At 44.2% G+C, this 17,548-nt stretch overlaps 1 protein-coding gene across 2 annotated transcripts in view; it reads left to right on the top strand.

Moving 5' to 3' along the window:
- Window positions 1–291: 291 nt before the first annotated feature.
- The window catches only part of ACBD5 (acyl-CoA binding domain containing 5), a 49,800-nt gene continuing 32,543 nt past the window's right edge, over window positions 292–17,548 (top strand). For both annotated transcript variants that reach the window (XM_068235685.1, XM_068235686.1), the window contains exons 1-3: window positions 292–381; window positions 5,149–5,269; window positions 16,016–16,136. In XM_068235685.1, coding sequence (XP_068091786.1) covers window positions 5,194–5,269; window positions 16,016–16,136 — 197 coding nt within the window. In that variant the 5' untranslated portion in view covers window positions 292–381; window positions 5,149–5,193. The remainder of the gene's footprint in view (window positions 382–5,148; window positions 5,270–16,015; window positions 16,137–17,548) is intronic.

Consider the following 17,548-nt stretch of genomic DNA (forward strand, 5'->3'; position numbering starts at 1 on the left):
TACCCTATTTCAATTTGCAGATAGCTATGCATTTGCAATGTTAACTGCAAGGAAAAATAGCACTTATTGTCAAACATGGCATCTGTGCAAAGGTTATTCATACTGCATGGACAGTCTAATAAAAGATGAAGGTGTTGAAATGAGACAAACAAGGAAACAGCAAACCACACTCACAGTAGAACAAAATGGCTACTATCACGTGACGCGCTCAGTTGTGTCTTCAGTCAGTGACAAATTCCGCTCTCAATAAAGTTATTGAGGAAAAAAAAAAGTCTTCAGCGCTCAGACGTCCCTGTAATCACCATGCGAACTACATTTCCCATGATGCTTCGCGCGGTACAGTGACAGATGGGGGTGAGATGAAGGCTCCGGGCTCTGCAGGTGAGAGATCAGGTGCAGGGGGCTGTGTGTGTTCCCCTGGCTGGGTGTGGATGGTCCCGGGGGGCTGCCCGGGGTCCCCTTTGTGCTGGGTGGCGGGGCCTGTCATGTGACCTTTGTATCCAGTGTTATGTGTGCAGAGTCTGCAGCAATGACAGCCAGTGTGCTGCAGAGGGGACCAGCACTTGTAACAGGGGCCTTTCGTGCAGCAAGCTATAGGGGGATACCACCAGATCTACCTAGGAGAGGGGAGGGAACTGCATAGTAATATCTGTGATGGGAGGAACATCCTCATATTTATGAAGCAGTGACATATTTACTGTAGTGCATTATTCACAGAGATAATTGCACAAATTACATCCTTCCTGGGAATGATTTATAGAGACAGGTGACAAGTGGAGAAAAGGAACCATTTAAAGTGGAGCTGAACTCGTGCACAGAACAGAAGGAAAATATAGAGAAATGTACCCTGTATGTATTTAGAGAGTTTATCCTGTCCAATTCCCCCTCATCTGTGACTAATCACAAGTTGTAATTTGATCCCTCAACTATGTCAGCTGACTGACATAGCAGAGAGCTCATTTGCAAGCGCAGGATGCTAACAATATGTCATTGCAGACACATTGCAGATTTATTGCAGGGTTTGAATCAGCTTATCTTTAAAAGGCAGAGAGGAAATTCTGAGTTCAGGTCCGGTTTAAGTAATAACAGTTGCCTAGCTACTCTGATGATCCTTTTTTTTTCTAATACTTTTAGACCCTGAGCAAGAATCAAAATCATGTATTTCGCCAAGTACAAATGGGGGGTTGTACCCGGAATTGATTTTGGCTCATACAGGTTCTTGAAGGATGGGGGTGATAATGTCCTAGAGCCGACGCTGCCATACTGTGCATGCATGCATACAAGCATGCAGCAGATCAGGTGTTTCTGACATTATTGTCAGATCTGACAAGATTAGCTGCTGATCCTCTATCTCTAGTACATTTAGCCATAGACCCTGAACAAGCATATACACATCTGATGTTTCTGATATTGTTGTCAGATCGGACAAGATTAGCTGCATGCTTATTTCTGGAGTGTTATGACACTAGTGCAGCCAAATAGATCAGCAGGGCTGCCAGGCAAATGGTAATGTTTGAAAGTAAATAAATATGGCAGCCTCCATACTCTTCTCACTGCAGACCAGCATCGTAACACTCGGGCGAGGTTGCAGGGCCAAGGCTGTATAGATACGTCGCTTGCCAATAGGCTGTCAACGCGTCCTGTTCCTGTGAGGTGGGGGGCGGAGCATTGTAGGAATGATGTCATGCACAAAGTGGGTAAGTATGGAGAACAATGCTCTCTGCAGAAGCGGTTGGGCAGGTGTATCACTGACCGAGAGGTGTCGGGGGATGCTGTACTCATGCTGGATCCTGGGCGGAGGAGGTAGTTTTCGGCTGCCTTGGCCGGGTTTCATCTAGCGCAGTGATCTGCAAACTTGGCTCTCCAGCTGTTAAGGAACTACAAGTCCCACAATGCATTTCAGGAGTCTGACATCTACAGTCATGATTCATATAAAGGCAAATGCATTGTGGGACTTGTAGTTCCTTAACAGCTGGAGAGCCAAGTTTGCAGATCACTGATCTAGCGTGAATGAAAAATGATTAATAGAGGCGCCAAAACAGGATAAAATAGGTTAAAAACCGTCTAAAAAAAGAGGGGTTGGCTGGAACCACTTCCCTCAGTATAAATGACCAGGCCAAATTCAGCCGTAAATGATGCAAAAAGTATTTATTCTCAAAAATTAGTCTCCAAATATTAGTATTAATATTAGTATTTGGAGACTAATTTTTGAGAATAAATACTTTTTGCATCATTTGCGGCTGAATTTGGCCTGGTCATTTATACTGAGGGAAGTGGTTCCACCCACCCCCTCTTTTTTTAGACGGTTTTTAACCTATTTTATCCTGTTTTGGCGCCTCTATTAATCATTTTTCATTCAGATCTTGTCCACCCTTGGTGGAGGGGTGTATCCCCATTTTTTCCTTTCTATAGAGAGCGACTTTTTATACCTGAGTGGGGTCAGGTAATAATTCTCCCCACCTGTCATTACAGTGGTCGCCTGCGTGGTGACCCACACTTGTGAGTATAATCTCATTTAAATTCATTTTCAACATTGGTTGAACATACTACACCAGATTTGGCTCTCGGTTTTTTTCCTGTCTTTCAAGCACACTGATCTAGTGTGTCTATGGAGCTTAAAGGGAACCTAAATTGAGAAGGATATGGATTTTTCTTTATTGGGTGATCAACTACAGTGTGGTTGATCAAAAGTTGATTGACTTGCGTCCCACACACTACAAGTGAGATCCTGTGTGGTTAGCCTTCATTGACGATGTGAATGATGTGCTGTCATGCTCTGAACCCAAACATCCATTCTGGGTCTGTCAAAATCAAATGAACAGTAGGCAATTCCTTTACAATCAACCAATCAGAAGAGCGGTAGGTAGAGATAAAGTATCCGGGCACCAGTCACAGCAAAAGTGATGCTAAACAATCTTTAATCCATCCCCATCAAATTGACATACAGTGAATTGTGCAGGCCTTACAGCCGTTTCGCAGGACAACCTGCTTCTTCAGAGGCAACACGGTTGGTTGTTGCCTCTGAAGAAGCAGGTTGTCCTGCGAAACGGCTGTAAGGCCTGCACAATTCACTGTATGTCAGTTTGATGGGGATGGATTAGGCTGGTTTTACAGTGGGACGTTACAGGCGCACGTTAGAGCAGCCTGTAACGCAGCCCACCGCACAGTAATGAAAAATCAATGGGGCTGTTCACAGTGCGGACGTTGCGTTACATTGTAACGCTGCGTCACAAGACAACGTACTGCATGCAGTACTTTGGACGTGGCTGAGCCGCGTTAGACTGCTTGCACATGCTCAGTAATGTTGTGGAGGAGCAGAGAGCGGCCAGGCACATGGCTAATTAATATGCACTGCACGTTGTGACGTGCAGTGTTTACTTCCTGGAGCGGCCGCTCTGTGCTGCGATTGGCCGACGGGACCACGTGATGCCGCATGCGCACAAGAGTGCGCATCACGGCATCACTGACGCCAGAGTGAGCTGCACAACGCGGCTCACTCTGACGTCCAGATCCAGCACCACCAGGCGTTGCGTTAGGGGGACGTTATGCGACCTTAACGCCCCCTCTAACGCAACGTCGTGGTGTGAAATTAGCCTTAAAGATTGTTCAGCATCACTTTTGCTGTGACTGGTGCCCGGATACTTTATCTCTACCTACCGCTCTTCTGTATGGCTGATTGATCTGGAGGCACAGTTACCCAATCTGTTACCCCCGTTGGTTGCCAGCGCTTACATCTTGTGCCAATCATTGCTACTCCTTGCTGACAATCAACCAATGTTGTACATCCCGCCCGATCAAGCTGAATTGGCTGAATTGACTAAATATTGTCCAATTTCAAATTGATCAAATTCAGATTGATTGTACAAGAAAATCGAGTAGTGTTTGGCCACCTCAACATAGTACACAGTTTCTCTTTTAGAGGAATCTTGCAGTGAGTGGGATCATGTAAGCTGCTAGCGCTTTTCCCTTTTGTACAATGCCACCTGCTTGACCGTTCTGATCTCCTGTCTTTAATACTCTCTATATAAATTACCCAGACGTAGTTCGCATAATACGTGTTCTAACTTTGCTCTGACTCCCGTGCTTCAGAATCTACTGAAGTTGAAAGATCATTATGACAGCCAGGTAATCACTAATGTACTAAGGCACATACAGATGTGACAGATAACCACTTGGCTGTTTTCTTTTTGTGAACTGTAGGAACTTGTTTCTGTAATATCTGACCTTTGTATGAGTTGGGGATAAAGTGCACCTGATTTCCTCAGTTGTAGAGCAGCTACTGTGTTATCTCTTTGAATCTTGGTCTGATGCAATTTCCATTTTTTTTTAACAAGCTTTATTTAGTACTTGCACCTACTCTGGTAGGTGTGTTTGTTTTTATTGTTTCTCTCACTCTGTACTGGACCTGTTGAAGATAACTATAACTTGTTGTTTCTTACATAAGGGAAAAAACACAGATACTGCAAAACTTTTTTTTTCCCACCCTTAAATTAAACCACAGAAAAAACGACAGACGCACGCACGCACGCACGCACACACACCTATACCTACACCTGCTGTACACATACTGTATACTCTGAGTAATCCAAAAAAAGTGATACATTTGATATATTTGAAAGTAAACTAGTCAAACAGTGACGCTGAGTTGATTATATGCGTTTTAACATATGTATCAATGACCGTGAGGTTCAACCATTTAAAGCCAACCTGAAGCGAAAATAGATTTTATGAGACGATTCTTATGTTTATGTTTTATTAAAAGTAAAAACAATAAAGAACGGAGTCTCATATTTTCCTTACTCTCACACGCTTTTGGCTTCTATCTACTTTTCAGGAAACTGGACTAAATTTCACAAACTGTTCACAAGTTCATTTGCATAGATAAAAGCTTTAGTTTTTAAACTCTTCCTGTTCTGGAAAACAGAAAGGGACTTCAGACAATATGTTAATTGGGCTAACACTACATGCACCTATGTTTATTTTATCATGTCACATGTCATTTCAGGTACACTTTAAATGGGATACTAGAAGTCTGTATCTGGCTCCGTAGCGCCCACACTTGTACAAGCAGTGGTATTCATGATGTCAGTAATATTGATGCTGTTTAGTTAAGTGATTCATTTTCCTGTCTCCTTTTGTGTTGTGCAGCATTTTGAACTCAGGTTTACCATTTGTACCATCCCAAGTAACATCATGGCAGACACAAAACCACTACACCAACAGAGATTTGAAGCTGCTGTGAGCGTGATCCAAAGCCTGCCCAAAAATGGTAAGTCTCCATCAATTTTAAATTACTATTTACCTAAAGTGGATATTTAGCCTAAGAAAGGTCTCCTCCTGTAAGGCAAAGATATAATTACCTCTGTTATCTTGTCCCCTGAACTCGTCCTGAAGCCCCCAAATCAGCATGCTTCTGGGCGTAGCCCTGCTCCCTGAAAAACAAAACAAAAAAACACCATCTCCTTTTTCTGTATCAATAGAGAGAAAGCAGATGGTGTTATTTTTTTCGGGGGAGGGATGGGATTGTATCCACTTTAAAATAAAACGGCTGTTTTTTAATTGACTGTTTCCTGTGAGTTTTCACCTAGGAAATAACTGTTTCATCTTCTGTTTAAAACAATTTTTCAGCACTCTGCAATTGAAAAAGTACAAAAAAAAGTTGGTGATAAAGTACTGTCAAAATAATTCTGAGTATTTTCTTGCTTTGGTGGTGGCTTAAAGGGGAACTGAAGTAAGAGGTATACGGAGGCTGCCATATTTATTTCCTTTTAATCAATACCAGTCGCCTGGCAGCCCTGCTGGTCTATTTCTCTGCAGTAGTATCTGAATAACACCAGAAACAAGCATGCAGCCAGTCTTGTCAGATCTGACTTTAAAGTCTGAACCACCTGATCTGCCTCATGCTTGTTCAGGGGCTATGGCTAATAGTATTAGAGGCAGAGGATCAGCAGGGCTGCCAGGCAACTGGTATTGCTTAAAAGGGGATGTTTAACTTGTCATTATAAGCATGGAAGCTCTAACACCTTCCAAACTAAAAAGATTTTACTTGATGATTGTAACCAACTATACATTTGTACCACACACAGTGTGCTGACACCTGCCATGTATCTCTGTCATTTTCAGTGTTGTTGCTCCTGACCCTCATTGCCTGAAGAAGCGGGCTGCTGCCCGTGAAACGCGTTGCAAATTTTTATTGGGAGCTTTGGAATAAATTGTATATTTTGATACTCGACAGCCTTGTCGTCCGTTTGTGGTTAGCTGGTCCACCACCGCAACCAAAACACTTTTAAAGTTTTAGCCACTTTTATACTATCGGCGCCTCTGTACACCGATCACGTATCCAGAAGTCCACCCTTGGTGGAAGGGTGTTTTACCCTACTATTTCCTCTATCCTACGGAGAGCGACGTTTTATTCCTGAGTGGGGACAGGCTTGTTCTCCCCACCTGCCTTGACAGTGGTTGCTTCCGAGGCAACCCTGGTTTGTGAGTATAATACTTTTATTCGTTATACTTCCCATATCCTGCCAGTACATACTACACTATATTGGGCTCTCGGTCTTTTATCGTTTCATATTTTGCAAGCAAGCTTGGCCAAAGTCTCTCGACGACTACACGGCAACCCAGACTCGATTGCAGCCCATTAAAGAATGGATTTCCTTGAAGAACACACCACACACAGAAATGCCTTATTGGCACAATTCAAAATGAACAATGTCTCCACAGCGGAACCCATCAATACTTTATCGACTCCTGATACCACTCCCCATGTTGACTTGAAACCCACCTTCCAAAAGTTAGAAGCATCCCTGAAAGACGAATTTTTCAATTTAGCAGATGTGGCCATGCAGGAGACATACATTAACGAAAAGATCTCCCCTGATGGCATACGCATCAAAATAGTGTCCGCCTTTCCTAAAGATACAGTATTCACAGCAGAATTTTATAGTTATCTAGAAATTTGTACCCAGGGTATCATGGAAAGAATTATCAATAAAAGGAAATCCTTAGTTACTGAACTTCAACCTAACATCAATGAATGTAAAAATTTTATAGCTCAACATAAGACCAACCCCCAATATTATCCGCTCCTATCCAACCTCACATCGAGACTCAAACGATTTGAGCAGGACACCACTGAAACAAAATTAAAGAAATTAAACCGTGACAGGTTGGCGTATGCCGAACACAGAGAACGGGAACGCAAACCTCGGTTTGTACCAAACCCACCAGCTCCCCCAACACCAGCAAATGGCCCCACCATACCACCACCCCCACTTATGAGCTTGACTATACCCAAGCCCACACAGATCAAATATCCACCGTACCCGCCCCCACCCATCACTTTCACGACCCCAAAAGTCCACCCTGCATTTCCACCACCACCACACACACCGATACCTCCAAACACCACGATTCAGCCCAAGTTCATAGCACCACCACCACACAGTTTCAACTACACTAAATCCATCCATGACAGATCCACACCCAAGACCCAACACCTGAATCCCTCCAAACCGCACCCACCGATCACCGTGTTTCCACATACAGCAGTCAATTCTAAGAACCCACATACTGGAGCGGATCAAACTAAGAACAATACTGCTACACTACCCTCCTCCTACAAGTTTAGCTTCAAAAAGTGGGTCATTGATGAGGCCCCCACGGTAGAACCCCTCACAACCATTAACCCCTCTCCACTCCTACCCAACTCGGATAAAAATCCGTCCCCAACCGACCTTAGGTTATCGCAAATCAGTACATACACGTCAGACTCCAGCCTCATCACATCACCTAGTCAACCCACCGCATCTCCCGGTCCCCCAAGTCAACCATCCACCATCACGAGTCCGCAACTGACCACCAACAATGACAAACATCCCGAACCCACGGATACAATTGCAACTGAGGGGCTTCAAAACCTTAATATGTCCTCGTCTTTTTTAGACCTACCGACTTCCCTCTCCCAGAACCTCCTCGCCACTCAACTACCCAGCCCTATCACGTCTCGCACTTTGATGCAACCAATCCGGAAAACAAAACGCCAATTATCAGACACAGAAAACGTGGATGTCGAGGGAAAAGAAAAAAGAAACAAACGTTAGCAATATCCAACTCCACCGACTCCACTGACTCTTCAACAAATAATAAAAGAAGCATCTTTAATCTATCTAACCATATCTTGACAAAACATGAAACCAAACTTTTTACAAAAAGGCCTGTCTTTTTGTCCCACAAACAATTCTGACCTATTTGAACTCTACAGCGACCTTAACACATACATCCGCAAACTCACGTTGAAACGACATTTTGCCATAAAAAAACTCCAAGGTTCCTCACACCCAGACCCAACTAACCTAATCATCACCAGTGACGATTCCATCCCATTAGTCACAGTATCCCCTGCGGACGTGGCCGTTGAAAAATACATTAGTACGAACCTAAAAGGTCGCTCAAGATTTTACCCCACTGCCTCTAAGGGCAATTTCATTGACACATTTTATTCCCTGGTCCTCAATGATTTACAAGAATTATTCACCTCCGACCCTCTACCTCAGTCAAACCTCACACCACATGAGAAGGTGGCCCTCAAAACCCTACGTAACAATACCAATATCATCATCAAGCCCGCCGACAAAGGGGGAGGGATAGTCATTCTTAACACTACAGACTATCTGGAGGAATCCACCAAATTACTAAGCGACTCCAGACACTATTCCCTACTGAACTCGGACCCCACGTTAGAACTCAATAAAACTCTTAAAGATTTCATAAACAATGCTCTGCTTAATAATATTATCACCAAAAACGAAAGAAATTTTATTATCAATCAGCACCCCAAAACCCCCTTTTTCTACTATCTCCCAAAAATACACAAAAACCTCCATAAACCTCCAGGGAGGCCCATCATTTCAGGTATCGACTCAGTCACCAGTAACCTATCCAGATTCATAGATGCACATCTACAGACTCATGTCCAAGCCCTCCCCTCATACATCAAAGACTCACAGCATCTCATCAGTGTCTTACAACATATACCTTGGCAGGACGACTACATATGGCTAACCTGCGACGTTACGTCACTATATACTAACATACCACATCACTTCGGACTCACTGCCCTACAATATTACCTAAAAAAGAACAGCGACATGCCCGTAATACAACAAACCTTTCTGATAAATTGCGTTGAATTCATCCTCCAAAATAACTTCTTTACATTTGGCGACAATATATACCAACAAATAAATGGGGTTTCGATGGGGAGCTCGTTCTCGCCCTCATATGCAAACCTGGCAATGGGATACCTAGAACAATTAAAAATGTACAACGAAAATCCGTTTATTAATAACATTGTGTTCTACAAAAGGTACATCGATGACTTAGTGTTCATATGGAAAGGCCCCAGCAGTCTGATTCAGCCCTTTGTTGATTTCCTCAATTCAAATCCAGCGGGCTTGCAATTTACCTCCCACCATGACCCCAGTTCTATAGAATTCCTGGATCTTGTCCTACACACTAATTCGTCCCGTATACTAACCAAAACTTACTTCAAACCTGTCGATGCAAACAACTACATACACTACCACAGCTTCCACCATCGCCCCTGGACTAGGAATACCCCATACAGCCAATACAGAAGGATATATCGCAACTGCACAGAAATACAGATGTACAAAACCCAAGCCAAAATCTTAACCAAAAAATTCACAGATCGTAGATACCCCAAAAAATTGCTTAAGGACGCACAACTGAAAGCTAAGACACACGGTCCTCCACTCCCCACGAATAACTCCCAGACTTATGACACTCCCCGGTTCATCACAAAATACAGTGCCCAACACTCGTCCGTCCGCAACATACTCAACAAGAGGTGGGAAATCCTACTACAGGATCCACACCTCCGTCCCATCTTGACCTCCAAACCAGCAGTTACCTACAGACGCGCCCCGAACTTACGTGGTCTACTGGCTCCCAGTAGACTACGCACACCCCAGGAGACCACCCACTCGATTCCAACATGTTTTCCCCGCAGGATCTGGGCCATGCAACCACAAAAAATGTCTAGCGTGCAGTTTCATTCACCAGACCACGACATTCCAGTCTCAGATCACCAAAACAGAATATCAGATCAAATACCATCTGAATTGTGAATCAAAATATGTAATCTACATTATCTCTTGCCCATGTCAACTCCAGTATGTGGGGAGGACCACCCAACCCGCCAGGTCTAGAATAGGACAACACAAAAGGAATATCATTAACAAATACCCCTTACACAGTGTATCACGGCACTTCACTACCCACCACAACAGTAACCCAGCACTATTCCAGATCACACTCATTGACACAATCCCACAAAATCGTTTCAACTCGTTTGAGCTCCTGAAATCACGTGAGATGTACTGGATCCAAATCCTGAAATCACTATCTCCAGGCGGCCTGAACGAGCAGCTGGAGAAAATCTATTAACATATCATCCCTCCACTGATTTTGGCTCACGCCTCTTAATCGTCCTCTCCTTTTATATAAAAATAGTCGTCTATGACCCTTTTTAATTATGCACGTTTTTATGTTGAGATCGTATTTCATTTAGCTTGTTGTGGAATCAGGTAGTGTTAGTATATTTTCTTACTATTTTCTTAAATCTTTAAATCTTTAAGATCACCCATATTCAGTCGGTGATTACGACTTTTATGAACAGAACACTACTATTTTGATATTTATGGAATAATGAATATGTTGCAGAAGGTATCTAAATGCCATTTTATGATGTTATGCCTGCACACTTACTGTGCTGTTAATAGTCATTTTTGTACAGCAGACTGGTTATACAATGTTAGAAGTATGTCTTATTGTGGATAGAGACAATCTGTTACCAACATAATGTTATGTTCTTTACAATTACATATGTTTTTATGGACTGTTCTATACACTGTCCACTGGAGGGCAGCAGCGCTCTTCATTGATTAGAACGTTACTATAAACATAATGGAGGTCTTTACTAAAGAAGTTTTGGATTGTATATATTCACATTTATATATGGAGACTTCCTATCACCATTTTGGGCAACTCGCACCTCACCCTACCCCCTCTTCCTTTCCCTCTTGTTATTCTGCCCACCATAACTGCGGAAGTGTGGTGCGTTCCACACTCTCCGCATATTAAACCAGATGCGCACATGCGCACCATGATAAGGCCACGTCACTCGCGCCCCATAAGCACCTGCGCCTGGCCGACATGTTTACACCCTGCAGTGCGCGATCACCCGCGTATACAGCTCCCCGCCCAGCCCTTCCGTATTGGCCAATCACTACATGATGGTCCAATCACGCTGCCTCACGTACATGGGCACTTCCCACTTTCCTTTCATATTCCCTGCGCACACGCCATAGCAGCACAGAGGTGCCAAGCAGTCTTCCAGACGTCACGCTGGTGAGTTTTTCATTTCCTTCTACCCACACATATCATCACTATTCCCCCATATACATTTCCTATATACCTGTTTTTTTATATCTTGCTCCCCACACCATTTTACCACACTGGTTCTTCGGATATAGACTATGCAAAGCCATATATACATACATGTAATCATCAAACATATATGAACTCGAGCAATGTTTAATGCAAGGTTTTTGGGGGATGTTTAACTTGTCATTATAAGCATGGAAGCTCTAACACCTTCCAAACTAAAAAGATTTTACTTGATGATTGTAACCAACTATACATTTGTACCACACACAGTGTGCTGACACCTGCCATGTATCTCTGTCATTTTCAGTGTTGTTGCTCCTGACCCTCATTGCCTGAAGAAGCGGGCTGCTGCCCGTGAAACGCGTTGCGAATTTTTATTGGGAGCTTTGGAATAAATTGTATATTTTGATACTCGACAGCCTTGTCGTCCGTTTGTGGTTAGCTGGTCCACCACCGCAACCAAAACACTTTTAAAGTTTTAGCCACTTTTATACTATCGGCGCCTCTGTACACCGATCACGTATCCAGAAGTCCACCCTTGGTGGAAGGGTGTTTTACCCTACTATTTCCTCTATCCTACGGAGAGCGACGTTTTATTCCTGAGTGGGGACAGGCTTGTTCTCCCCACCTGCCTTGACAGTGGTTGCTTCCGAGGCAACCCTGGTTTGTGAGTATAATACTTTTATTCGTTATACTTCCCATATCCTGCCAGTACATACTACACTATATTGGGCTCTCGGTCTTTTATCGTTTTAAAAGGAAATAAACATGGCATCCTTCATATAACTCTCTCTTCAGTTCCCCTTTAAAAGGGATTTTATTGATAAGTCTGAAAATATCACCCAGGAGAAAACGTAGTAAAAAAAAATAATTAAAGTGTACCAGAGCTGACAAAATAAATAGTTTTATACATACCTGGGGCTTCCTCCAGCCCCATACGCTCGGATTGCTCCCACGCCGCCATCCTCCACTGCCCGCAGCTTTGGGAATCGGGTCCCGTCACTTGCATGTCCAAAAAGCAGTGACTTGCATGTTCTTTCTAATCAAAGAAGACAAAACAGTCTCTTTTTTTTTGTTTTGTTTTAGTTTGCCTTTGAGCATCAGTGCCAGTTGACACATGTTGCTGGCTTGCTTTAGAGATAAATTAGTGTTCCAGTTAATACCTTTTAAGTGACTTACTAAATACTTCTTTGTACACAAACTTACGGGGACAGTTCATTCTCTTCCCTACTCTACAAATAACTGGGACATCAAAACTTGCGTATGCGGAAATGTACAGTGTATATCAAGCTTGCATTTAAAGAAGCGAGAAGACATTGGCTGCTGAACTTGTTAGCTGACACCTTCAAGGTAAACAGGGAAAAAAGCCATCCAAGTGAAGAAAGCTAGATAAATGACAGGGGTATTGGAACAAAATGCCAGTTTTTATTTGCATTATTGCAATGCGTTTCTAGGGTGGTTACTAAACTTCCTCAGGCCAATGCGTTTCTAGGGTGGTTGCCCTACTTCCTCAGACCAATAAGTAGTGCCCACTATGCGCTTGATTCACAAATCGGTGCTAACCTACTTAGCACGTCTAAAGTCTTTAGACGTGCTAACCAGGGTGCTAAGTAGGATAGCACCGGATTTCTCAATCAGATCGCTCGCTAACTTTGCACGCGCAAAACTTTACGCACGCAAAGTCCTATGCTCGCTAAGTCCCATAGGCTTTAATGGGCACTTCGCGTGGAGCGCCCTGCGCTCTGTGCAGTGTGCGCATAAAGTTTTACGCGCATAAAGTTATGCGCGCGAAAAGCTCGTTTAGACGTGCTAAGGGGGTTTTCACAGGCGTGCTAACAGTTAGCACCGCTTTATGAATCAAGCCCCATGTATGCTAGGCAAGCTCTGAGTGCCTCCCCCTGTTTCACTATCCTCCCTTGGAAGGTGGCCATTAGCACCTATCTGGCCAGCTCGTGACCATTTTTTGGGGGGCATTAAAGTGGACCCAAGCCAAACATTTTTTAAATTCATAATATTTAGTTGCACCACTCTGACACATACAAAGATTAACAAACTCTCCTTCAAGCCTATGAGCATTTCAGTGCATGCTTTTCACCCTTCTCTTTGCATAACTAGGGTTATACAGGTGGCAGCCATTAGCAATTCCTCCATTGCCAGACACCATCTACTCCAGCATATTGCCGGATTCTGTCCCTGCAATATGAAAGGAAGGGAGGGGTTGCTCCAATTAATGTAAAATATTTTATATTTGTCATCATACAGCTGGAAAAAGGCTGCTATTTATTATTATAATTTAGAAAATAGATTTAATTTCTGAAATCTTGTATTTTTAATTTAGGTCCACTTTAAGACAGCGACCATCCCTGCAGGTTTGTTGGGTTCCCAGAGTGGAGACGGATTGTTCCCATAAGCTAAACAAGTGGTTGCTGTTTCAGCAACCTGCCTTAGTATATACTAATTTGGGAAAAAAAATTCTCTGGATTGACAATATTGGGGTGCCCCTACATCACTTCATTTGCAGCATCGATATCCGGCCCATTTGATCATAAGGAATCTGGCAGAGATCAATTTCTGGTCAAAATGAATAGAAACAATCAATCCGGCACGCTGGTAAGATCTTGCTCGAAAGGCCTCAGGGCTCCCTCCATGTGTACACCCCATCCCCCCCCCCTCCCCGTCCAATGGTGAGCATCGCAGGCTCACCTGTTAGCTGACGCATTTCCTCCTGTGTCTCGCATCTTTCTCCATAGCACTGGGAGTGCCTGTAGCCTGCACCACATTACACTCATGAACGCATGTGTCAGTACAGGTGGCCATGGAGGAAGACACCCGACAGAGAAAGTGACGCACTAGCAGACAGGTTATCCTCTGACAATCACAATGGGTTCAGGGGCTGCACATTACATGCTATTGGAAATCTGTTTGCACAGTGTAGGCAGCAATAGATCCCTTTCTTATTGAATCTGGTCAGAGAGGGATCTGTCTGATGGTCAAATCTGCTGACCATCTGCCCATCTGTATGGGCACCATTCCACTACCCGGACTCCTAATGTCCTTTGTGTTGTTTTTTTTTTATATGTGTTAAGCACATCTTATTTCGGGATCTGCATGGGAATGATGTGTTCTCTGCACACAGAACACATCTTAGTCATTATACTGGTTTGCAGTCAGTTTTAAACAGCCCTCTAGTCCCCTTTTTTACTAGATCATTTAGTAGTAGACCATAAGGTGTATCCCTGGGCTCAAATTAAATTCTTTCTAAAGACAGACAGGCAGGGCTGTGGAGTCGGAGCAATTTTGGGTACCTGGAGTCAGTCGGTGGTTTCAATAAACTGAGGAGTTGGAGTCGGATGATTTTTGAACCAAATCCATAGCCTCTGTAAAAATTAGATTAAGGAGTTGGAGTCAAAGAGTTGAAGCTGTTTTTGGTACCTGGAGTCGGAGTCGGTGGTTTTATAAACTGAGGAGTCTGAGTCCGATGATTTTTGTACTGACTCTAGAGCCCTAGTATATTTGTGTGGAGCCAGTTTCTGGAAGCCCAAGACGCACTGTGAGCCCGCTGGCCAGATAAGAGCGTAAGAGGTGAGAGCGTGACACTCGGTCTACTTCTACAACATTGGTTTGGTTAGAGTGGACAGAAAATGTTGTATCATTAGTGGGCACTGTTGGCAAGACTCTAGCTTACTGTTTTCATGGTAGACTTGTAGCTGTCTGCTTAATTTTAGCCAGCAGTCAGCTGAGGCAGCCAATCATAAAACAGTCAAGTAAAAAGGGCGCCACACAGCTGAGACTATTTGGGCGCCGTAATGTCATCTATGGCTATAGTGGCGCTCGGTGAGTAATTTGGGCGTCGGCAAAAGACTGAGCCCAAATTATGATAAAAGCAGTGCAATTTGTCCACCAACAGTAGCTGGAAGCGGATTTGCATCTTACCCTCACTGTACGATGCCGAAGGGGGAATCGTAAGTAATACCGCTGGGGAAATTGCCACAGCAGGGTGAGCTGTTTTTGGCTTCACATAGCATCCATTTTACATGTATTAGGCTCGGATTTACCATAAGGCGCTGTAGACACAGACATCAAGGCGAATTACTCCCCTGCCCAAGTGCCTACTGGAGTGTAAGTGAGAGGTTACTCATCCGGGTCTCTGCATTTCAATTACCAGATCTTAAGTCAGTGGCATCTTTAGCTCCCGAATACTTGGGGGCACCTCTAGTTACTTAATACGGAGGATACCTATGGCAACCAAATACTAAGGGGCACCTGTAGCTACCTATGATGGGTAAGTGAGAAGTGTCAACTCAGTGGGGGTTTTGAAGGGCGACGGCTAAGGTGCCAGGACATCTGTGCCCATAGGCTCCTGGGATGTAAATCCAGGCCTGCATGTAGGCTACAAAACTGGTGAGGAGCTGTCATCTGTTCATTTTGCACTTGTCTCTTTGTTCTTCAGAAGTTCTGTTTGTAATTTTTGAAAGCTACAGATGTGAAAAAATGTAACTCTAACATTTTTGTAATTGTATTTGTCTGCAATTGTTCTTTTCAGGTTCTTTTCAGCCATCCAACGACATGATGTTAAAGTTCTACAGTTTTTATAAGCAAGCAACGCTGGGACCATGCAATATACCAAGGCCTGGATTCTGGGATCCTGTTGGTCGATATAAATGGTGATTTAAAATGATCTGCAGAGTACTTATAAATGCTGTTTGTTTTTGTTTTAATTGTTTGCTGATGTAGCTAATCAATTCCTGGTATATACCATGCAATTTTCCCATTGGTTAATTATTTCCAGCATGTCAAATATGTCCCCCCCCCCCCCCCCTTCACTTAAATGAGGTTTGATTGATTGAAAATCACCCTAAGTACCTTTTTATGAAAGTAGTAGAGTTGGTCGTATGACCGATGCTGATCGTTGTTGACCACCAGTGATGCCTTGGCTCATGTTTCCAGACTGAAGGCCCTTTTATAGTTAAAGGACAACTGAAACAAGAGTTATATGGAGGCTGCCATATTTATTTCCTTTTAAGCAATACCAGTTGCAAGGCTAATAGGCCTGAACAATTTTAGGAAAAAATTAAATTGAGCGATTTCTGTTCCAAATAACGATTTTGATTTGATTCATGATTTCCTTCAAATGAAGCTTTGTTCACCCTCTGTGCCTCTCTGTCCCCCTGTCTCTCTTTGTGCACCCTCTGTGTCTTTGTGCCCCCTTTTTCTGTGTCCCCTCTGGGTCTCTTTTTGCCCCCTCTGGGTCTCTCTCTGGGCCTCTCTCTGGGCCTCTCTCTGTGCCCCCTCTGGGCCTCTCTCTGTGCCCCCTCTGGGCCTCTCTCTGTGCCCCCTCTGGGCCTCTCTCTGTGCCCCCTCTGGGCCTCTCTCTGTGCCCCCTCTGGGCCTCTGGGTCTCTCTCTGTGCCCCCTCTGGGTCTCTCTCTGTGCCCCCTCTGGGTCTCTCTCTGTGCCCCCTCTGGGTCTCTCTGTGCCCCCTCTGGGCCTCTCTCTCTGTGCCCCCTCTGGGCCTCTCTCTCTGTGCCCCCCCCCCCCGGGCCTCTCTCTGTGCCCCCTCTGGGCCTCTCTGTGCCCCCTCTGTGTCTTTGTGCCCCCTTTTTCTGTGTCCCCTCTGGGTCTCTTTTTGCCCCCCCTGGGCCTCTCTCTGTGCCCCCTCTGGGCCTCTCACTGTGCCCCTTTAGTCTCTCTGTGTGCCCGCTCTGTCCCCCAAGCTGCGGCAGTGCTGGGCATACCTTCCAGGACGAGTCCAGCAATGCCAGTCTATCCACTTCGGCTCCTGCAGGCTCTAATGCACGGAATGCTTCCTGTATGTCATGTGACATACAGGAACCAGGAGGGACTCGTGCAGAAGGTATGACTGACACTGCGGGCTGCATACGCCGGGGCTTGGGGGAAGTTTGAAGCAGTGTCTTAAAACTTCCCCATGCAGAAATGACGTCATCGCAATAATTGCCACTTTGACGGTTCAGAAATTGTGATCTTGGTGATCTCTATTTCGGTTTAAATTAAATTTATCTTTCAGGCCTACTGGCTAACCTGCTGATCCTCTCTCTGCCTCTAATACTTTTAGCCAT

The sequence above is a fragment of the Hyperolius riggenbachi genome, chromosome 5 (genome assembly GCF_040937935.1).
Source record: "Hyperolius riggenbachi isolate aHypRig1 chromosome 5, aHypRig1.pri, whole genome shotgun sequence".
In the NCBI taxonomy this organism is placed as follows: Eukaryota; Metazoa; Chordata; class Amphibia; order Anura; family Hyperoliidae; genus Hyperolius; species Hyperolius riggenbachi.